Here is a 22431-nt window from a genome sequence, read left to right as displayed (position 1 = left end):
ACGGTGCCAGCATTAAAAAAAGCTCTGAAATCTACCGGCAGCTGCAAAACAGGACCTGAGCTGCATCAGTGGTTGTCAAATGCTGACTGTCTGGTGGGAAATAAAGAAAACCAGGTGGATCTGGGGAACAAAATGAAGTGTTATACCCTGAAGAAGAAGCATTTTTGCGCTGCAACGTTTTATTGCAAGTCCCACTTGTCACCCACATTTTACAGAAGCGGAGGCTGAGGCTGGAGAGAGGAACTTGCCCCAGGCTCTCTGCTGAGCTCATGGCAGAATCAGGATATGAGCCTAGCAAAACCAGCCCAGATCTGCAATATCAGTGTTGCTGTTCAGTCGTTTAGTCGTGTCCGAGTCTTTGTGACCCCATGGACCAGAGCACGCCAGGCACTCCTGTCTTCCACTGCCTCCCGCAGTTTGGTCAGACTCATGTTTGTAGCTTCGAGAACACTGTCCAACCATCTCGTCCTCTGTCGTCCCCTTTTCCTTGTGCCCTCCATCTTGCCCAACATCAGGGTCTTTTTCAGGGAGTCTTCTCTTCTCATGAGGTGGCCTCAGCAGTTAAAGAAAGCCTCATGCTTATTTGCTGTTGCTAAAACGTGTGTTCATGTGAAAAGGTTTAGTGTGTGTGTGCTCACGAGAGAGATGAAAACTTCTTTATTTGCCCTTCTTGTGATTCATGGGACAGAACGTTGATCTTTTCCACATTTGTTTTAATCAGATAAAGAGTTTGGTGTACTGTGGTTTAAGCATAGTAGGTTTCGTGTGTGCTTGTGTGTTATTATGCATGCGAGGCAAGCTTAGGATTTCCCCGTTGTTGCTTAGAATGTAGGTGTGTCATCTGATTGTTTTTGTGCTTCCAATCACTCCCCAGCTGATGACTCATCAGGAAATTTGTAGGTACTCCAGGTGAGATAAAAACATGAATAGACCTTTAATTGACCTTGTAAGGCCACTAAGGAGATGCTGGTTAGAAAGTGGTTGGAAGCTTAAACGGTTGGGTGATAAACCCACATCCTAAGGAGTCTTATCATTCCAAATACCTGAAGGAGTTTATGGGGCTGCAGCTTGGTCACCTGGCTTTCACCTTGAGCAACTGACATACCTCTTTCCTCTCTCCGAGACAGGAGAGTTTCACTATGAGCTAATCTGTTCTGATCTGATTTTACTTATCTGGAATAACTGCAGTGCTGTTTTAGTCTCTTATCTGGAATAATAATAGTCTTCTGGTTCCTGGGATTCTTGCCACAGAGCTCTTACTCACTGTTGCCCTGCGGTAACATCTTCATCTTCATTCCTGGGTTTACCTAAACTGCTCCTCCCTGTTTACCTGTATCCTGTACTCCTTCCTGTTTATTTTGCACCACCTCTGTACTTTCTGTTACAGCACTATGGAAAACAATGTGGAATGTGGGTCTAGCGCAGAGATACTCAAAGGGGTCGTCCTCCAGTTGTCAAACTACAACTACGGTCAACCCAGCCAACTTGGAACAATGGTCATGGATGGTGGGAATTGTAATTCAGCAACAACTGCTGCACTGACTGCCCCATGCCGAGAGAGAGAGAGAGAGAGAGAGAGAGAGAGAGAATAATTTGATTGATCCTGCCTAAGTTGGAGTATTTCTGTTTTCATATTAATTTCATTTACAAAGGAGCAACCCCCCTCCCGTTTTTGCAAGCCCGTTTTCCAAACAATATGACATATGTCATAAAATTTATGTACCACTTGCTTGTTAAAAAAACCCTCAAAGCAGTTTACAAAAGATAAAATCAAGAACAAATTGCAAACCTACTTTGTCAGACCAACCCTGGTCTTCTGCTTTGTATCTGAGGCTGTCCAGGCACCTGACAAGACTCTGCTCCTCCCCCAGTTTGGGAAAAGGGAAAGACAGAGCCATTGAACATGAAAAGAAGGTTGGGGGTTGGGAACGAGGAGAATGCCATCCTTATAGGACCCTGATTTTTACTCCAGTAGAATGGCCCAAGGCTATTAGGAATACCTGATCAGTCCCAATTTCTATCTAATTCTTGGCATTCTTTCTTCTTAATCAGAGATATTGAGTGACTGTCCTAAAAAGAGAAGTGGTTGTTTTGTCATCCTTCCCTTTTGATCTGGAAGCTCTGATCCCGGTCCCCAGAATCGTAGGATGGGTTATGGGGAGAGAAGCTCACTTTGCTCAGATTCATTCATGCTTAGTTCATCCCCTTGTCTTTATTATCACTTGATAGGTTTGAGGGTTTTAGACTGCGGCTTTATAATTTGTAATTACATTGTTTTATGTTTTCAAAGTGTTGTGAACCACTTTGAAAAAGTTAATCCTTCAAAGGCAGCCTGCCAATCAATCAATCAATCAATCAAATCAGTAAAGAAAAGGGGATTGAGCGGCTGTGGCCTTTGTTTCCTATATTTCAGGTAGACCAGATGAAATGCAAGGTCAGCAGCCTGGAAGAAGAATGCTCCCTACTTAGGAAGCAGGCATCTGCAGCTCCCCAAAGAGAAGTGGAGGATCGTGGCCTTGCTGACACTATCTGTGAGTTGCGAGCAGAGAACCAGAGACTGATAGCTTCGCTTCAGGAGCTGCAGAGCAGCCTGCAGGTACTTGCTGAAAATGTTTAATGCTAACCCGTGGAGGGGCTGTACTGAATTGCATCTAATGTCTCACCGCTGAAACTTGAGCTTCTCCTGGATGGTAAGAGTCAGCCTCTGTGTGTGGGAAGTTCTTCTTGGTCCAGTAATGTCTTCTCCAGTCTGATGGGGATACCTCAAAGGCAGAGCATATTGTCTGAATGTGGAAAATTAAAATACGCAGCCCTGCTGGTTCATCTAGTTCTCACAGTGGCCAACCAGATGCCTGCAAGGAGCCTGCCAGCAGGACCTGAGGGCAACCTGAAGATCAAAAGGGCCTGAGACAGTTGGTATAGTTCAGGATGGGCAAAAACAGTTGCTGGACTACAACTCCCATCATCCCTGACCATTAGCCATGTTGGCTGTGGCTGATGGGAGCTGGAGTCTTAACCACACCTGGAGGTGGTGCAGAAGGTATATGTTTGTGGGGTGCAGGCTGCTGGAAGGTCTGCTTCAACACACCTGCCCATCACAGTGCTTTAGCCTCATCTCTGTTGCCTCTTCCTCTCTCTGCTATCTAGCTAGATGTTTGATTTTACGTGTGGCCCTCCAACAAGCAAAGGGTTGGACACCAGCAAGGCTGCTCTGTTCTCATTGCTGCTGTGCCTTGCCTTTTTGAAAACCTTTGTTTTCCCCTGCCCCAAATAAACCATTTTCAAAGCTCCTAATTTCACCTTTGTGTTGCTGGAGCTTGCACTGCCCACAATTTGTTTTGAAAGAGAAAATGTGCTGAACAGACAAATCTCCTGCAGCAAGGCTGGTCCCTGATGCTGCATCCAAGGCGACCACAATGCTTCTCATGATGGAGCTCAGTGTTCCTGTTGCTAGATCACGGCTCTAGCCCTAGTAAAATGCTAAGAGAAATAAAATCTGTTTAAAAGAAAGGCGTTTAGTGTTGGCTTAGAGATGTAGGTAGAATACCAATGGGTGGTTTCAACAGCTGTGACTGTTTAGGAGATGAAAGCTGCCTGTTGATATCTGGGTTACAAAATCTTAACCCACAGATAGTATGTGAACACATTATTTTACCGTTTCCCCCCTGTTTTGTTTAAAAAAAGGTATCCAGCATCACAGACCTCTTGTGGTTTGTGAAATCTCTTATCTCTCCACCCTAAATGCTGTTTGTACCACCTTATATCACGATACACAGCCTATTTGCAAAACCTGGAGAAAAATGTTTAAAACACATTTTCAGTTTGAGATTATTTCCAATCCCCCAGCCCCCCAAAGAAAGGTTTAACCAGAAGAGGACATAATTTAACTTGGGGATGTGAAAATAAATTGATTGGTGAGGAGGCAGCATCTGGATAGAATCAGTTCGTTATATAAATCTATTACATGCTCAGCAAAATGTTGATATTGCCATTTAAAACTGTGTAATTTAAACTTGGAGTGGTTTAAGAGCAGGGCCCATAAAGCATGAAATTATAAGGTTCTTATCTTGGAAGACGTGACCCCATCTTTCCATGTTCCTAATGAACCATAAAGCATTGCTTAGTTACGACATTTTGACATTACAGCTTCAATCATTCACAGTTTGGTTCTTTAGTTTGAGATGGAGGGTATATTTTCCATTCAGTATCTTGGATATCCCTACCGGGATGTTACGTGCAAACAGAGCTAGCATGTGAACCAGCTGTTAGGGCACATCCACCCTGCAGACCTTCCCTCATTCCTTTCCCCAGGAAACCTTGGGAGTTGTAGTTCTGTGAGGGGGTGGATAGGGAGTCACCAAACTAGAATTCCCAGGATTGAGTAGATAAGAAGAACCTGCCAGATCAGGCCAATGGCCCATCTAGGCCAGCATCCTGGCATAAAAAATGGTGTGGAGCTTGTAGTGTAAGAGGCAACTGCAGTTTGTGGTGGGGGAAATTATAAAACAAAACAAAAAAAGTATATATAGATGACGTTTTCTACTCTGAAGCCCCCAGTGGGAGATACTTTTAAACAGCCACCCTGCAAGTGCTGACTGCTGTTTCTCTCTCTGTCCATCTGGCTCATCCCGCCAGGCAGGTGATTCTGCGTTTCTGTCGCTTAGGTAGCAGGTGAAGGTCCAGTCCCAGGCTCTGAGAGGATCCTTCTAGACATTCTGGAGCACGACTGGAAGGAAGCGCAAGCAGACAGGCAGGAACTGTGCCAGAAACTGGACTCTGTGCAAAATGAGCTGCAGTGGGCTGAGGAGCTGAGAGATAAGGTCAGTTGCCCCTTCCCCGGGCATCTGTTTTGGGGGAAGCTTTGATGCAGTTGTGGTCTGAATGCATTCAGTTGTTAATGTCTCAGCCAGGTTTTGCAGGGCCCTTCACCAAGTTGCTTTCAAAAGTCACCGTTCTCTAAGTGGGTCCCCTCCTCGCTATGGCTCTTTTGCTTCCCCTTCACTCCAGCCCCAGCCCAATCTGCTTCACAGAAACATTAGGAGCTGCCTGATACCAAGACAGCCATAGCATCATCTAGCTCAGTGTTGTCCATAGTGGTAGCAGCTTTGCAGGGTTTCAGAGAGGGGTCTCTTTGTCAGCTGTACCAGAGATGCTTGACCGTCTGCATGCAAAGCTGATGCTCTGCCGCTGTGCCATGGCCCTTCTTGGGCTTCACTGCCCGGAAGGAGAGGGCAAGATGAGTGGATGTTGCTGCCTGCCCCTTCCTTTGCTCTTGCCGCTGCTCACTTGCTTGGAGAGGGGAAGGTGAACAAGCAGAGGTAGCCAGGAAGAAGAGGAGCAGGACCAAAGTGCTGGCACCGGGTGTGGCTCTTGGCAGCTGCCCATCAATGCTGACTGCTGACACTAGCCGTGTTCAAAGCTACTACCATGAAGCCAGGCTCTCAACCCCATTAGCTGGTGTAAGCTGAGCTGTGTGTGCTTGCAAAGAGGTGACAATAAATATTTGCACATGCATCCTTCTTCTTTTTCACTTGATATGTTACAGATCTGGTTGCACAGGTTACAGGTCTAAACCTGCAGCAGTTTTAAGCCCTAAATATATTCCTTGAAAATGTAACCCTCTGGATTCTCTCCCCGCCCCCCATCCCACCTCTCCAGTATCTGCAAGATAAGGAAGACCTCCAGCTGAAGCACCAAACACTGCAGAAAAACTGTGACCTGTACAAACAGAGAATGAATACTGTGCTGGCTCAGTTAGAGGAGATCGAGAAGGAAAGAGATCAGGTGAGCTGCTTCTTTAAGGCAGTCTCCCCTTATGCTAGAAGCAAGGGTGCCTGATAAGAGATAGAATCCCTCTACTATCATTCTGGGTTGCTAGGTGAGGACGAGTGGTACGGATGTAGTTAGTCATGAGAATCAAAAAGCCAAAATGGAAGGAATGCTAAGAAAAGTATTTGGAAGCAGAGGAGATCAACTGGAATGGAGACCTTTTTGGTGGCTTCCTCCTCTCCTTAGTCCTATGTCACCATATAAGGCAGTGGCTGAAAAGCTCATCACTACATTGGGCCACAGTGGAGAGAACCTGTGGCCCACGTGTTGTTGAACTCCAGCTCCTATCATTCTTGACTATTGGCCATGCTGGTTGTGGCTGATGGGAATTGGGAGTCCACCGGTATCTGGAGGGCAGCAGTGTCCAGTGAGAAGGTGCTCCCATTAAAAGCCGTCATGCGGAGGACCCCCCACTCCCACTCTATTCCTGAAGCTGCAGGGAGTTGAGGATTGGTATCCTACCAGCCAAGTATGAGCCTTGCCGTACCTGTCTGCAATTTGTAGTCCGTAAGTGTGGGATATGATACTGAGCTCCAGAGCTCAGCATCTGGGGAAACCCAAAATTTCTCTAGAAAGCAGGCTCTCTAGTCCTTAAGACACCAATGCATACAGATGGCACCTGGTTGGCAGAAGGGGGCCTTGCAGTAGCCAAGGGTGGGGCATTATTGTTCCTGGTAACTCCTTGTCCCTGTCCCCTGGCTATGGAAAGCAGAATCGATAAGCTGTGCAAGATAAACAGAGGCATGCAAAGTTGCTTAATTTGTATACAATTAAGTATACAAAAAACAAAATCAGAAGAAGGCATCTGTCTATGTGCAATCCCACCTTCCCAAGGTATGTCAACCACCCCCCACCAGGAATGTGTTTTGTTTCAGGCAATCCAGAGCCGAGATGGCGTTCAGCTGCAATACTCCCAAATCCTCATTGAGAAGGACCAGTACCGCAAGCGTGTCCGGGCCTTGGAGGAAGAGAGGGACGAGCTGCTGGGCAGACTCACAGAGGCCGAGGGCAAGATTGGCACCCTTGAAGCTCAGGTGCAGCGATGCCATTGCGCCAGGGGCTTAGGCAAGAAGGTGCGTTTTGAAGAGAGGAGAAAGCCTTTGGACAGAAAGGAAGGGGAGAAGGTGGATATTTTGGAAGGAGGGAAGGCAAGGCAGCTTAGACTTGAGCGGAATAAAGTTAGGAGGGAAGGACAGAATTCCTTGCACGTTAAGGGGATGGGCTGAAGGTAATCTAGCAGCCGAGAATTCATCAAGCTCTTGGTTTGATACTTAGGCCCTCAACTGCAAACTTGCAGTTTTACCAGCTGTCCATCTTCAAATTCAAGTGGGTCTTTCCTGCTTTTCTTCTTATGGAGCTTGAGCTGGCAGGCCTGGGTTTCCAAGGTGGTCTCCCATCCAGGCCCTCACTTGAGCCACACCTGCTTTGCTTCAGCAAGGTAGCTGAATCATGCGCCTTCATGCCACAACCTGGGAGGGACCCTGCTGTGTTGTGAAGCACATGTCATAATAAAGTAGGCCATGAGTATCTGCCGTGTACATCCGTAGTGGAAGCTTTCCTCCCATTCAGTAACAGAATAGCTCTGCTTGCAGCTCCACCTGCCCAAGATAGACAAACAATAGCTCAAGAGTGTTGAAGATGGTGTGATTGCGGTGAGCCTCATTACCTGTTGTAATATTTTTGAACCATATATTTTTGAACCACACAAGCCTGTGTGTGTTCACTCAGAAGTAAGCCCAATTGTTTTCATTAGGGCTTACTGCCAAGTAAGCGAGTATAGGAGCGCAGCCTGTGTGTTGGTTAATTTCAGTTGTGCAGTCTTGTGGTGCAGTTAGCCTTTGAAGTGGCTCGTGGTCAGAGGTGCTGTGGCCTTATCTAGTGGCCTCTCCTCTGTCCCCCCTAGAATCACTGCAGGAGGTGCACTTTGGAGAGGGCAGCTTCTTCTAGCCAAGTTTCAACAGCGCCACCTCTCTCGTTGAGGAGCTGACCCCTGAGACGTCTTTTGTTTTTCCACCCTGCAGATGTGTTCCTCCTCCCATTCGCTCTGCTCCATCCTAAGCAGCACTTGGAGCATGGTAGAGAAGCCTCCATCGCTGGAGGGTGGAGTGGTCGATACGCCAGGCATCTTGGACGTCGTCTTCCCTGATGACTGTATAAGCCAGAACGGGGTAAGAGGGGGGTTGGATAAAGTAGAACTCATGCCTTGCATGTAGAAGTTTCCCAGATTCTCAGAGGTTTCTCTGGCATCTACAGTTAAAAAGAATCAAGTAGTCTAGGGATGCGGGTGGCACTGTGGGTTAAACCACAGAGCCTAGGACTTGCCAAGCAGAAGGTCGGCAGTTCAAATCCCTGCAACGGGGTCAGCTCCCGTTGCTCGGTCCCTGCTCCTGCCAACCTAGCAGTTTGAAAGTGCAAAGTGCAAGTAGATAAATAGGTACCACTCTGGCGGGAAGGTAAATGGTGTTTCTGTACGCTGCTCCCTTGGCCAAGAAAGTGAAATGAGTGCCGCAACCCCAGAGCCGGCCACGACTGGACGTAATGGTCAGGGGTCCCTTTACCTTTAATCTTGGTAGGGCTGGACAATATATCAATACATCATCCAAAATCTGTTTGAAAGTCCATATTGTGATAATCGGTTTCATCATTTTTGACCTGGCAATATATTCTGAATCATGATGTGTATGTGTGCTATGCAAAAATTACAATGTGGGGAAAACAGTGAAGCCAGACAAAGCTGCTCTCAATTCCTGCAGCCCCTTTAACTTAGCCAGCTCAGCTCTCCCCCGCCTCCTGCAGGGGCCAGCGAATCACAAGAGCAGGTGCTGGCAAAAATCACTATGCAGTGGAAAACGTGAAGCCAACCAGTGCCTCTACATAACTCCATCCTCATTTCAGACATTGTGATATATTGGTATATAATTGATAATATCACGATGTCGAAAACCAGATATTGCCCAGCCCTAAGTCCTGGTGGGAAAGACCCTTCCCTGGGACCCCAGAGAGCTGTGGGCAGTCAGAGGAGACAACGCAGTCCTAGCTGGGCCAATGATCTGACTTGGAATGAGGCAATTTTCCTCTGTTCCTAAGAGTTTAGGCAGCTGTTTCACTGTTTTGCAGAGCAGTGGGTGTGGATGTAACCTTTGTACGCTAGGCTAGTTTCTGCACATTCCCTTGTTTATCCAGAGTTCAAGAACATATTCCAGTCAGGCTGAAAAACACTAAATGAGAGTGTGAAGCAGCAGCTGGGAAGTTTATACAGTCTAAGAAGAGTCTCAAGGGCCAGGCAGGTAGGCTTGGAGGGCTGCATTCGGCCCCTGGGCCTGAGGTTCCCTGCCCCTGCTAGAACTCCTGCATTGCAGGGGGTTGGGCTAGATGATCCTTGGGGTCCCTTCCAGCTCCACAATTCTATGATTCAAACTCTTCAACCCACGACCCAATTGGTGGCGCAACTCTGCCCTTCATGCTGCCTGTTGTAAAATGCACCCCCTCCATCCAACCACCCCCCATAGACTTTCTCTTCATACACAAACGTATACAGTGGATGCTCAGGTTGCGAACGTGATCCGTGCAGGATGCACGTTTGCAACCCACGTCTGCGCACGCGTGGGTTGCGATTTGGTGCTTCTGCGCATGCATAAAGTGTGATTTAGTGCTTCTGTGCATGCGCGACCACCAAAACCTGGAAGTAACCTTTTCCGGTACTTCCGGGTTTCAGCAGTCCGCAACCTGAAAAAAACACAACCTGAAGCGGCTGTAAGCCGAGGTATGACTGTACACACACACTTGATTTACAGTTTAGTAGGTTTTAATCTCGCTGATGAACAGTGAGACAAGGAAGTTTGTGGTGCGTGTGGCGTTTTGGCTTTCAGGTCTTTTCTCCCCTCTCCCTAGGAAGTGACTCCAGAGCGCGAGAAAGAAATAAACCGCCTTTCCATCTTCCCCTTCCCCCCCTGCACTGGCTCCATTCTTCGGAGGCAGCGTGAGGACGGACCCACCCCAATCAAGAGGTGACACTTGGAATCCCAGCGCAATGGCACTCTCTCTTACATGTTGGTGTCTTCAGCCTCAGGCAAAGCCTCAAGGGATTTTTTTAAAGCATTGAACTTGAATGCTATAAAATCCCAGTTCTTCCCCTTCTCCAAGTCTCCAGCTTCTTAAGGGGGGGGAGGGGGAGAAGGAGGGAGGTAGAATCTGTGTAGGAGGGCAGGAGAGTAGCCATATAGGGCCTTTCATTGGATGTGATGATGCTCTTTTCATAGTTTCCCATCACGGATCCCAGGCTCTTATCCCTTTTCTGCTCTCCCGCTGTCCTGTTTCCTGGACATAAAGCTTTGTTTTAAAGGCGGGGCTGGCATGGAGAGCAAGGAGGCAGTGAAGGGGGGGGGGGAACAAACCCCATTTTGAGTTGAGTGCAGCTTGAAAAGGGCTGGATCTGACTCCAAATGCAGCCAGCCTTCTTTGAGCAGGAGAAGATTCCCTTTCAAACTTCTCCCTCCCCATGTCTACATGGGACAGGAGCCGACAGGCAGGTAGAAAGAAAAAGGGACTCCGTGGGCAGGACCTGAGACCTCCTGCTCTGTGCATGCTGTAGGATGCAAGGGGGTGGCAGGCAGCAAATGTGAAGGACCTAAGAGGTTTTCATTGCAGCTAGGTAGAGATACGGGTGCACCAGTTATAGTAGATTGCAGGGATAAATGCAAGGAAGGAAAGGTGGGGTGAATTCAATATGCCCTCTCCGGAGAAAGTGGGGTATCTTTTTGGGTAGGACCAGATGATGTCTGTGTGCAGGAGGATGGATGAGCAGCTGTCGTTTATGAGAAGGGATGCAAAAGCTGGCTCTAGGGCTGCATCTATGAGCATCTCTGCAATGATAAGTCTTGGAAGTGGCTTGGTGGTGCTGCAGGCAGTCCCACCTAATGTAGCTAAGCCTGTTTTGCCCTCGGCCAGTACTTGGGATGGCTGACTGTTCAGGAACCTCATGCAAACCACCCAGAGCTGTTTGGAGACAGGGAAGGATCCAAATGCAACAAAAGACATTAAGAGAAAACTGGAGAAAGGTGGAGGGATGGTTTTGATGTTTGTATGCTTTTGAATTAATCCCTTCTGTGTTTCCTTCATGCTTTTAGTTGGTCCTGTGGGTCCTTTGGCAGCTTGGAAGACTTAACAGGTATTGCCAATCCTTCTCCTGCCCCCACCCCCTGCCTTACAGAGCCTCTCTTCTTGAGAGCTGCGGGCTCCCCCCTGCCAAATCAGCTGCTTGCCCGTGTGCCCACGAGGGGGCACCCTTGCCCCACACTTCCCCTGCCAGCTCTTGGGATCCACCTCCAGGGTCTCGCCAGCACATCGTTCTGAGGCTATTCCGGTCTGGTGTGTTTAATTTACAGCGGGTTTTTGTCTGACAGTGAATTTGATTCAGTTTCAGAGGAGTGGGAACCGGAAGAGATAAATGCTTCAGCTTCAGGCTGTTATCGGTTCTTGGTGACAGGCTGTAAATCTCCCAATGCCTGTCCCACTGTATATCTCAGGCCTTGGCTAGATTGTGGAGTTTTCTACCAACGCCACTCCTTGGGGCAATTGGCCCGTGTGCAAAGAGTGTCTGGCTTCTGCAGTCGGAGGCTTTGGAAAGTGGAGAGATTTGCCCAGAGTCCACTCCAATATACTTGGGGAATCCACTCCTGGATTTGTCCTGCTGCCTCCTTTTATGGGCATTTGGAAGAATCCAGTCTAGGTACAGCTGACCATCCTTTTGCCTGCCTGCCACTCTGCTTGATACACTGTGCTCCAAAACTTATGTACTGAGGGGTCTCTTCTGAGATTATTCTAGCTCAGGTGTGTTTTTGTGGGGGGACCTTTTTTCAACCCAAGAGGTGCATGAAGGAAGAGGCACACGACCAGAGGCAGAGCACTGAATGTAGGTTAACATTCACAACACACAAAAGCCAGAGGGTTCCCCCCCACACCCAGTTCTCCATTCAGGCAAGCTTGGATACATAACCACAGTTTGGGGACACATTCCAGCCAGGCGAAAGGAGGGTGTGCAACAGGGCCACCGAGGGGGTGTGGCTTGCAAAGGAGGTGTGGCCTAGGAAGAGTCCTGAGGGTCAGAGAGGGAGGCATGCAGCCCCTATCCTGAGCTTTCACTGCCCTTACTCTAGCTGTCTGGGATTTGCTTTTCTCCGCAGCTGTCCATTGCGCAACCGAGCTGGTGTTAAGTGACCTAATAACTTTGTTGAGGGCGGGGTTGTGTGAATCCTAACCTACATGGCCAGCTGCCCATGTAGTTGGATCATTTAAATGCGGCTCTGGAGCTTGGGGTTTTCCCCGGCCCAATGACTTCAGTGCCTTTCAAATGAAAGGTACTTATGAATCCTTGCATGTTGCCCATGGTAACTTGTTGTTGTTCTGGCTGTCTCTCTCAGGAAGCGCCATCAACACTCCCTCATCTGCCAGATCCTGTTCCTCTTCCAGCAGTGCCTACACCAGGGCAAAGTCAGAAATCTGCTTGTCTAGAACCTCGGTCAAGCAGGACTTCTCCAGGAGGTCTGTTTCCCTTTCTCAAACAAACACTCCTGCCTCCCTGATGGTTTGGAGAGGCAGCCCTATGAATGCAGGCATCCTAGGTGGGGCAGCCACTCTGGGTAACTCTGTGAGGTCTGTGCCCGCAGTTGAATGGCATCCGTTTCCAGGACTCAGCTCCCCTCACTGCTACTAGGTCCTGCAACCATTGCTGCACCTGGTTGTGAAGATAGGAACACGTAAAGCTGCCTTTTATAGTCTTGTTGACCCATCTACTCCATCAGTGCCTGCTCTGACTGGCAGCAGCTCTCCAAGTTCTAACCAAGGTCCCTCTAGTCGAGCAGCCTGTTCTCAACCAGAAGCTGTGGTTCTTCCAAAAGTTGTTGGACTCCCAAAAGTTGTTGGGCTCCCAATTCCAATGAATGGCCAGTAAGACAGAGATTATGGGATTCGTAGTCCAAGCAACATCTAGAGGGCCACAGGTCCATCCCGGCCACATATCTTGCTCATTGAAACAGAGAATGAGAGGTACCAGAGTCTAAATCCATGCTGTCTTCCTTCCCCATTCAGGTCTGTTGTAGTGCATCTGCCTCACACGGGGCCCATAGATGTCCCAGCACCCCAGAGCAGCAGACTGGCTGGGGACATCTCCATCCTTGGAGGAAACACAACTGGGATTTATGTCCAGTGGGTGAGGCCAGGCTCAGAAGCGGAGCGCGTGGGGCTCAGAGAGGGATGCCGACTCCTAGAGGTATGAATGAATGCATGGAATTGCAGATAATGTCGGAGTGGGAAGAGTTATAAGGAAGTGGAATGGGTGGGGGGACTGCAGTAATAAACCAAAAGGTGACTCCCCTTGTTTGTCTCTCGGTTAGTCAGATATACAATGCAGAATGACACCTAGTGGCTGAATTCTTTATTGCAAATGTCTGTCTTCAGATATTCAGCTGCTGCCTAGTTACTTTTGCACGGGTCCCCTCATACTTTTGCATAAGTCCTGCAATGGAGATGTCATTTACACCCATGCATAAGTAAACCTGGCCTCAGGTCGTAAGTGGTTTATTTGCATACCCCCCCCCCCCCATGGAGGATGGCGCTGATATGTGGATGTGGGCTTGGTCCATTCCAAAGCTATACTAATTATACTTCACATGTAATTTAACCTTTGCAAGCAATCAAGGTGGTTAGGGAGGGATGTAACTTGGTGACAGAGCACATGCTTTCCATGGAAAAAAGTTCCAGGTTCAATCCCTAGTATCTTCAGACAGGACTGGGAAATATTCCTGTCTGAAACCCTGGAGAACCACTGGCACTTTGTGCAAGCCGGCTAGGTAGGGAGCCTGTGGCATGGTGCTCCAGGTGTCGATGGACTCCAGCTCCCATCAGCCCTAGCCAGCAGAGTCTGATGGTCAGGGATTGTGGGAATTGTAGTCCAGCGACATCCTTAGTGTAGGGAATACTGAGCCAGGTGGAGTGACGGTCTGACTAGGTACAAGGCAGCATTCTGTGTTCCCAAAACACTTCATATACATTACCTCTTTGTCCTTCTTGCAACAGCTGGGTAGGATGTGCCAAGTACTGCTGCTGTTCCCATTTTGCAGATAGAAATCTGAAAGAGAGCCTTGCCTAACAAGTTCATGGTAGAGGCAAGATTCAAACCTAGGATATCCTGAGTCCCAGCTCTTAAGTCTTTTACCCACCAGGCTACACCAACTACGAAAAGATTGGGCGTCCTTTTTAGTTTCTGAATCTGATTTGCACACCTGTGGCCACTTAAATGCCCGACTCCCATCGCCTGCCCTAGCGATGCTGGGGAGCCTTTTCCAGCGCACAGGTTGCATTTCCATCTGTGCAACCTTCCATGGGCCATGTGCTCGTGGTGGGAGGGGCCAGAGGCAAAGCAGGCGGAGCAATATATGCCGATTTTACTTTTGTTTGACAGGCTAGTTTCACATCCAGGCAAGCCAGAGGCATTAGCAGAGTTAACAGACATATTCCAGCCAGGCAAAAATGCTCAAGGAGGGTGTGACTGGGGAGAATCTCAAGGGCCAAGTTGGGCCTAGGGTTTCCCCCCTTTGTTCTATAGCTGCTCTTAATTTCTGTCCATGTGCTACCCTAGTGGCTGATATTCGTCTAGGCTGCAAGAATGAGCTTCCTTTGTTCCTGATTCTCCCCAGAAGTTGTCCCATTCCCCAGCATTTACATGGGCACTGGGGTGAATGTGCATAGGCCACAAGTCCACCTCTGAACAGAGCGGCCTGGAGCCTGTTTCAGTAGCTCTGGAAAGTTCTTCTTCAGTTTAGGATCTCCCAATTCCCTGCACCCCTTCTTTGAAGAAAGATCAAAGAATCCAACAGCAGGCTGTTTTTTCAGATCTCCTGTCCCCGGGAAACCTGCTATCAAGCGTGCATTAACAGCCTACAGTTTGCTTGCTTGCTTGTTTTGTTTTAAAGGTTGCAGAGGGGATGGATGGAGAGGTAGCAGCACAGTTCTTTTTCTTTTTTTAAAGTCCAGATTATTATTTTTTTTTTTACAAAGCTAATTGTAACTGATCCCTGCATTTCTGCTCTGTGTGTGTTTCTGCGGCAGCTTAGGGGTCCACAGCTAAACGGCGAAGTGCTTTCCCTGGAGAACTGCACCCTGGAAGTAGCTTACCTGAGTCTGCTGCACTGGGATGATCCATCTGCTCTGCTTTTCCTCCCTGATATGAAAGGTAAGCCACTTTTTCCCAATCCTGCACATGTGATTGTTCTATCCTTAACTAATCTGGACAGTCAAGGCTGTGGGTCTGTTGTGCAGCTGCGATGCTGCAGCAGAAATATTTTAGCTGAATATCTGGCCTAGGGTGCCGCCACTTTTCAAGTTTTGATTTATTTAGGAAAAGTAAGCACAAACCAAGTTTCTAGTCCCTGTGGCTATCTTAGAACCCTGCCATCAGATCACACAAGACTTGCAGTTAGCCAAGAGTGGCAGTTCAGTGCAGTGCCCCTGCTGTAGCTCTATGCTTTTCTTTTGCAATAGTTGAAGGGTATACCATGCCGTTCATTTAGGGTGTCATATAGGTTGCTATGCTGGGACAGATTTCCCATTGCTGCTGCAAGTCTCTGGTATCCCATGGCTTTCTAATTTGCTTGTACAGCTTTAAGGATTACCCTTGTGGTGATAAGAGCCCCAAATTTTAATTTAAGTCACCTAGATGGAATTTGTCCAAAATCTGGCCGGCTCAAGCCCGACTCCCCACTAGCTTGGATTCAGATCATGGGAGTTAGTGCCTGGAGGGCAGTTTGGGTTGGAGGCCCAGATGCCTCTCTTCCCTTTGAGTAGCAGGGCCGTTATGGAGCCCTCTCTCCATAATCAGCTCTCTATAATCAGCATCTTTAAACTAGTGCTTCTTTTACATACAGAACCTCACTTTATAGGACTTCTCCAAGTAGCCTTGTCACAATGCTGGAACTGCAGAATTCCGTGCAAAAGAGCAAGGAGAGGGGACCAGCCACTGACTCTTCCTGTTGCTCCGTTTTTGGAGCAAGGCAGTGTTGTTCTGCTCTCATGCTGATCAGTAACAGGATACAGAAGTTCTCTCTCTCTGTCTCTCTCAAATGCTTTTTTGAACACCATGTTCACAGGAGGGATAGGAGGAGTAGAGGGGCCACTTATTGGGCCCCCTAAGTCACACCTGCTTATCTGATGTTGGAGAGGGATACATGAGGCTTCTAGATCTCCCATCTTTTCTTTTCTTTTTTCTTTGGCGCTCCTGTGAGTTCCTAATTTTATGTGGAACTTTCCCCCCAGCTACACAGAATTTGAAGACCACTATCTATCATCGCCCTCTCTCGTGTGACTTTTTCTGTTCACTTTACATAATGCATCATCCCGATGAGCTCCATCAGGTTCCTTCCTCCATCAACAATAACTTGTAGACATCCGCTCCACTGAGCTCCAGCTGTTGGAGAGAAAGGAAGCAGGGCACTCCATCCATCTGCTCTGCCGAGAGACCAGCAACTCATGGCTCCTCCTCCTCCTTGGAACTCTTTTCATTCCAGCTGGTCATTACAAGAGCTTCCTTATCTGCAAAACCCAAACAAAAACCAAGTGCGGAGGTGCCCTTTGTTACAAAACCGCACCTGATTTTGCCTTTTTCCTCCTCCCTCCCAGTCACTTTTCCTTTTGTGCTGTGTCATTTAGATTGTAAACCTGAAGGCAGGGACTGTATTGATGTTTGTGAGCTTCTCCTTGAGCCCCCATTTGTTTTCCTGAAGAGGATGGTAAAACATGCTTTGGATCAAAAACTAATGCATTTATTTGGGCTTCTCGACTGCTATTTGCTGTCTCTTCTGCATGCTAGAGGCTGTACTGGTGGTGGAGGGGGAGCAGCAACAACAAGAGAGATCTGCTGCTTCCATGCCTGGCTTGTGAGCTACCTGGTTGGCAAATGCAGGAGTCAGGAAGCTGGACTAGATGGGCCTTTGGCCTGATCCAGCAGGGCCCTTCTCATTTGCATCCTCTTCTCTTTACCAGGATACCAGCCTCTCAAAGAAGCACTGGATGCTGGGAAGAAGGTTCCTGGTGACTCGTTTTACGTGCGGGCCAACCTGAGCCTCCTGGAGCTTGCCGACCCTTACGCCTTGTGCGTGAAGCACCGGGAGATCCTTCACGTCACGGACACTTTGTACAAGGGGCGGCTGGAGTGGTACTGTGCCCGCGTGGATCCCTTCACCCTCCAGGACTTGGACAGTGGCACGGTACCTAACTACAGCAGGTAATGGGCCTCTGTCCCTTGGGTGTGATTTAATGCACAAGAACTTAAGTGGGCAGAGGGATGCTTTGCATGTGCAAGAGATGCTTCCAGTCTTTTGGGGTGGGATTCAGTCAAACTGACAAATTCAGGCTGTGCTGTTATAGCAGAATGAGAGAATCATGGAATTGTAGAGCTGGAAGGGACCACGGGGGTCATCTAGTCCAACCCCTTGCAATGTAGGAATCCTTGCTCCAACATGGGGCTCAAACCTATGACCCTGACATTAAGAATCTCATGCTCTACTAAGTAAGTTTATCCTTTAGGCAAGGCAGGCCTTATGCAACCACCACATTCCCTCCCACCTTGCCTTGCCCTGCCCCAATCATACTTCTTGCAATCAGGAAAGAAATTGGAAAATGCAACGGAAAGTGTGGGGTAACACTTGAGGCAACATCCTCTAGCCTCTCAGCAAGCAAATTGGAATGGATGCTCAGTAAACAGCCACTCGTCATCTAATCTCCCTGCGAACAAATCAGGATGATCGATCAGTAAGCGGGTTGTCTGGAAGCTACCAAGGTCAATGCCTGGTATCTCTAGTTAAAAATGGGGAAAAGGACAGTAGCAGCGGGTTATGCAGCCGAAATTTGCCTGAGACAGAATTTTAAAACTGGAGGGAGGGAGAGAAGGGTCAAGGGGTCACCTAGTTCAACCCTGTGCTTGAGTCTGGGAATCCATAGAATTCAAGCGTTCCAAATGCTTGATGGCTGCCCAGCTTTTGCCTGAAGATCTTGAAAGACATACATTGGGTCCCAATACATTCCTGAGCACAATTCAAAGTGTTGGTGTTGACCTTTAAAGCCCTAAACGGCCTTGGCCCAGTATACTTGAAGGAGCGTCTCCACCCCCATTGTTCTGCCCGGACGCTGAGGTCCCCAACCAAGGGCCTTCTGGCGGTTCCCTCATTGTGAGAAGCAAAGCTACAGGGAACCAGGCAGAGGGCCTTCTCGGTAGTGGCGCCCGCCCTGTGGAACGCCCTCCCATCAGATGTCAAAGAGATAAACAACTACCTGACATTTAGAAGACATCTGAAGGCAGCCTTGTTCAGGGAAGTTTTTAATGGGTTACATTTTAATGTATTTTTAATCTTTGTTGGAAGCTGCCCAGAGTGGCTGGAGAAACCCAGCCAGATGGGCAGGGTACAAATAATAAATTATTATTATTATTATTATTATTATTATTATTATGAAGATCGGCATTGAAGGAGGATTCCTCCACCCTGCTTTGGTCATTGGCTGCCTTCTAAGCTGCTCTTAGGAGCACAGGGAACTTATAAGAAGTCAGGCCCACTGGAACATCTGGCTGCGTCTACATTGACTGGCAGCATCTCTCCAGGGCGTCAAGCAGTGGACATTTCCGGCGCTACTGAGAGATGATGGGAATTGAATGTGGGGCCTTCCGCATTCAAAGCCCTGCACTACAACCCTTCCCATAACCATTCAAGTTCTCCTGATGCTCAGTGGAAAACTCCCTCCCTGTAACTTAAGCACATTGAGATGCAGTCGTGCTCTTTGGGTAGCAGAACCCGGAAAACAGCTGCTGGGCAAAATAGAGACCATAACAGAGATCTAGAGAGCAACTAATACCAAGAGATGGCATCAGGCAGCTTCTTAAGACTCCCCTATATTTTTTTGTAGTTGCAGCACTTGACTAGCACAAGTTGTAACACATAGATCTAAGCACCACTATGATATGTGGGTGCTGTAGGAGAAAGGTTTATCGGGTAACCCACAACTGGGAGAGGGGAGGTTGTTAGTGAGTGCCTCCCTGCCCCCATTTAATTTCTTTCGGTAAGGCCCTCCTCCTTTGAGGAATCCTAACAGTTGGAGAACAGCACAAGAGCTTTGTGGAACATTCTGCCCCCTGAGAATTGCCCACGTCCAGTCTGCAGGTTTTTAGCAGGATCTGCAAAAGCATCCTTGTTTAAACTGGGTTTTTAAAGGTGTCTTGTAATATTTATGTAGCGTTATTGGATTAATTTTAGATGGACCTGGGTTTTGGAGTGCTAATTGAGTTTTATTTGGTGCCGTGCTTTTTATTGTGTTTCCATTGGATTTTTAGAGAAGGCTGAGTGGGTGGCAGGCAGTGCTGGGTAAGGCAACAGAGACAGAAATTTGGTGGGAGGCAATCAGGGGGAGACGTGGCCACGCTGCTGTTGCAGAAGCTGCCTGGGAGCTGTAGGGAACTGGTGAATCAGTGGATGTGAGCTGGGATTCGGGAGAACCGGGTTCAAGCTCTGGAATATCCATGTGGCCTTCCCTGGTTAGGATCTGTGCGCTGAGCTCACCTTCAGTATCATTAGAGATGAATGAGAAGAGAATTGTGTTAAAGCACTTGGAACAGAGTGGAAATAAGTAATGACCACACAGTCCTGTGGCATCTTAAAGGCTAACAGAATTTGCCATAATAAATGGTTCTTGCTGCAAAAGACTTAACACGGCTGCCCCTCTGGAAGTAATGATGTGTATATAAAAGCTCAGGCTGCAACCTTTAATAATTTAAATTAATTGGTTAGGGCCATTTTAATAGACTGGGGGGAAAAAGGATCTCTGGTTTGATTGGATGGTAAGTTTTTTTTTTTTAAAGTTAAATGTGAGTTTACCCTAAATACTTGCAAAAACTGAAGGTGGCAGGCATATCTTTGAAGTGGCACCCCCCCCCCCACATCACTTTCTTCACAGATGGCCCTTGCTGAAGCATGCAGTTCCATCACCATGCCTCCCCTCACTTACATAAGCTATTGTTGTAATTGTACGCACATTTATGCACATTTGATTTTTTTTTTAAATCCATTTGATTAATTGACTTTCCTTAATGAAAGCCCAGTTGCGCCTCCCTCTTTCCAGTGTTGAATTCTACACTGAATTCCCCATCACTTTCCAAATTGCATTAAGTCTGGCTTTTGTTTTTGTTTTTGTTAAACTGGATTTGTTCTGCTAGGCCGACAGAGTCCCTTAATCCACTTTAGTTGCACAGACCTAAAGTTCTGATGTGCGCTTGAATCCTGCAAAACGCTGACTGTTTGGAAGCACTGACAGTGTACCTCTGTGTCTCCATGCCTTGCTAAGCAAAACAGGAGCTGAGGCTCACCATCCTGGCTGTTTGTGAGGATGAGAGATATCTCAATATGCCTTCTTCACTAAAAAGGGCATTTGGAATGATCAATTCCTGTGCCTCTTGAGAGCAGTTGGCCACACGGTTCTGCTTCTCTCTCTCTCTCTCTCTCTCTCTCTCTCTCTCTCTCTCTCTGTGTGTGTGTGTGTGCGTGCCTCCCTCCCAGCAAGCTGGTTTTCAATTGCTGTCATCTTTCAGGGCTCATCAGCTCTTGAAGATACAGGAGAAAAGTCAAGTGGCAGCCCAGCAAAAAGGCTCCAAGACTAAGGTAAGCTGGAGGTGAGAGAACAGGGGGAATGTGTGGGTTGGGAAGAAAGGACTGGTGGTGGTATTATCATTGTTAATCATAAAAGTTCTTTTATTCCACTCTTGGAGAGCCCCCCTCTCCAAAAGCCTTCCAGAACAGCTTGCACTCAGTAAGGGAGTCCCTATCCTCAGGGTTGCAATCCAAAAGGAAAAGGGATTGAGAAGGGAGCAGAGGGGAAAAAGCAGATAAAATGGTTGCTGCTCATTGGTGATTTTGGTATAACTCCTTGGCTGTTATGCCAAAGTTGTTGAGAGAGGAGGCTCACATTTGTAAGCTGTGCACAAGAGGAATTGTCTAGACTCAATCCTGGAACCTGCAAATCAGTCAATCAATCAGTAACTGCCCTTCAACCGAAGATCACTTTTACAGTATAAAAACACAAAATGATATGGTGCAGCCAGTGTCGTGCAGCAGATAGAATGAAGGACTTGGACCACAGAGACCCGAGTTCAAATCCCCACTCAACTACAAAACACAATGGGCAACCCAGGCCAGTCAGTCTCTCTCCAGGCTAGCCTACTAAACATTCGTCCCTGGGATGAAGGGCTGAATATGAATCTTTGCTAATAGTAATAAGAAGGTTCTTTCCTGCAACGTGTTGACGTACCGTCAAGGAGGGAGTGCTTTTGAACATGCAGGAAGTGCTTTCATCTCAGCTGTGGAGTGATCAAGTCGCACCCATCTGGAATTGTCATGAAAAGTCTAGTGGTCATAAGCCACCATGAGTGGCTGAAGATGCAGGATTGTGATGTTTTAGACCAATTTATAGGCAGGAGGGTTCTGCATTTTAGGAAATCATCACAGCTCTTGACTTCGGGAGTCTCACCATGGCAAAATCCAGGGGTGCGGTGGGGAAAGGAAGATGGAGAGAGAAAACCCCATCCTGGTCTAAGCCTTTTCCCTTGTCCACAGGCTGCAAAGCTTGGAGCAGTCCTCGGGTTCTACTTCCTGGCCTCAGGGTCTGGTTTCTTGGATCGGGTGTGTGAGTGGGTAGCTGGTTTCTTGCTGCCTTTCTCTCTCCGACACACAGCCTAGGCGAAAAGTGCTACACTTCCCTGTGTGGTAGCCGTTGTCTCTGCTGGTGCAGCGTTTTCTTAGGGACAGCCTTCCCTTATGGGAGATGTAGAGAAATGCCTTGCATTGTTATCTTGAGCCGTTTTCTCGAAGGACCGGAGCTTGCAAGAGAGGAAGGCTCTTAATTGCTGCTATGCCCTGCCTCACTCGGGGAGTTGTATCTCAAGGCACAGCCTATTTAACTTCCAATAATAAACATGTAGCTGTCATTTTGCAAGCGCCTGAGTGATGCATGCTTTGTTCTGTCTGTCTCCTTCCCCCTCCTCCCCTCCCCTCCCTTTCTCTTTGTTCTTTCCAGCTGAAGAAACGGGCCCTGGACCAGCTTCGCCTGGTGAAACATAAGCAGCAAGGGGGGCAGAGTGAGGAGGCCCCTTGGCAAGAGCTTTGCCCAGGTGAATTTGCAAACCTCTGCTCCCAACAGAAAAGCGTTGCTCTTGAGTTAACGTCAGATAAGTAGCTCCCACACATGGTCTACCTACTGTGGTGTGCGGGCTCTCTGTACAGGGGCAGTGTCTCAGTGTTTTGCATATTCATGTATTCATGAGGATTTGCTTTATTTATTCAATATGCAAAACACCACCCAAAGATCACAGGGTGGCTCACAACATAAAAATACGAAGTAAGAACCCAAAATAGATAGGAGAACAAAAGCAAACCAGTAACACCCCCCTCCCCTCAAACACATTTTTAAAAGACATAGAATGTTAATCAGCCAAAGGCCTGGTTGTAGAGAAAATTTTTCACCGGGTGCCTAAGATATGTAATGAAGGTGCCAGGCGAACCTCTCTTGGAAGGG

General features: G+C 47.9%; 1 protein-coding gene across 3 annotated transcripts in view; it reads left to right on the top strand.

The window, feature by feature from the left end:
* Positions 1-22431, top strand: part of CARD10 (caspase recruitment domain family member 10) — a 42674-nt gene that overhangs the window by 13464 nt on the left and 6779 nt on the right. For all 3 annotated transcript variants that reach the window (XM_083701111.1, XM_083701109.1, XM_083701110.1), the window contains exons 6-18: positions 2414-2596; positions 4665-4820; positions 5659-5784; positions 6705-6902; positions 7851-7997; positions 9721-9836; positions 10956-10996; positions 12249-12369; positions 12916-13096; positions 14935-15058; positions 16864-17104; positions 20453-20522; positions 21934-22027. In XM_083701111.1, coding sequence (XP_083557237.1) covers positions 2414-2596; positions 4665-4820; positions 5659-5784; positions 6705-6902; positions 7851-7997; positions 9721-9836; positions 10956-10996; positions 12249-12369; positions 12916-13096; positions 14935-15058; positions 16864-17104; positions 20453-20522; positions 21934-22027 — 1798 coding nt within the window. The remainder of the gene's footprint in view (positions 1-2413; positions 2597-4664; positions 4821-5658; positions 5785-6704; positions 6903-7850; positions 7998-9720; positions 9837-10955; positions 10997-12248; positions 12370-12915; positions 13097-14934; positions 15059-16863; positions 17105-20452; positions 20523-21933; positions 22028-22431) is intronic.

Source organism: Podarcis gaigeae (genome assembly GCF_964106915.1).
Source record: "Podarcis gaigeae genome assembly, chromosome: 10".
Classification (NCBI taxonomy): domain Eukaryota; kingdom Metazoa; phylum Chordata; class Lepidosauria; order Squamata; family Lacertidae; genus Podarcis; species Podarcis gaigeae.
Note: the sequence above shows the minus strand (reverse complement) of the source record. Positions and strands in the feature narration are given on the sequence as shown.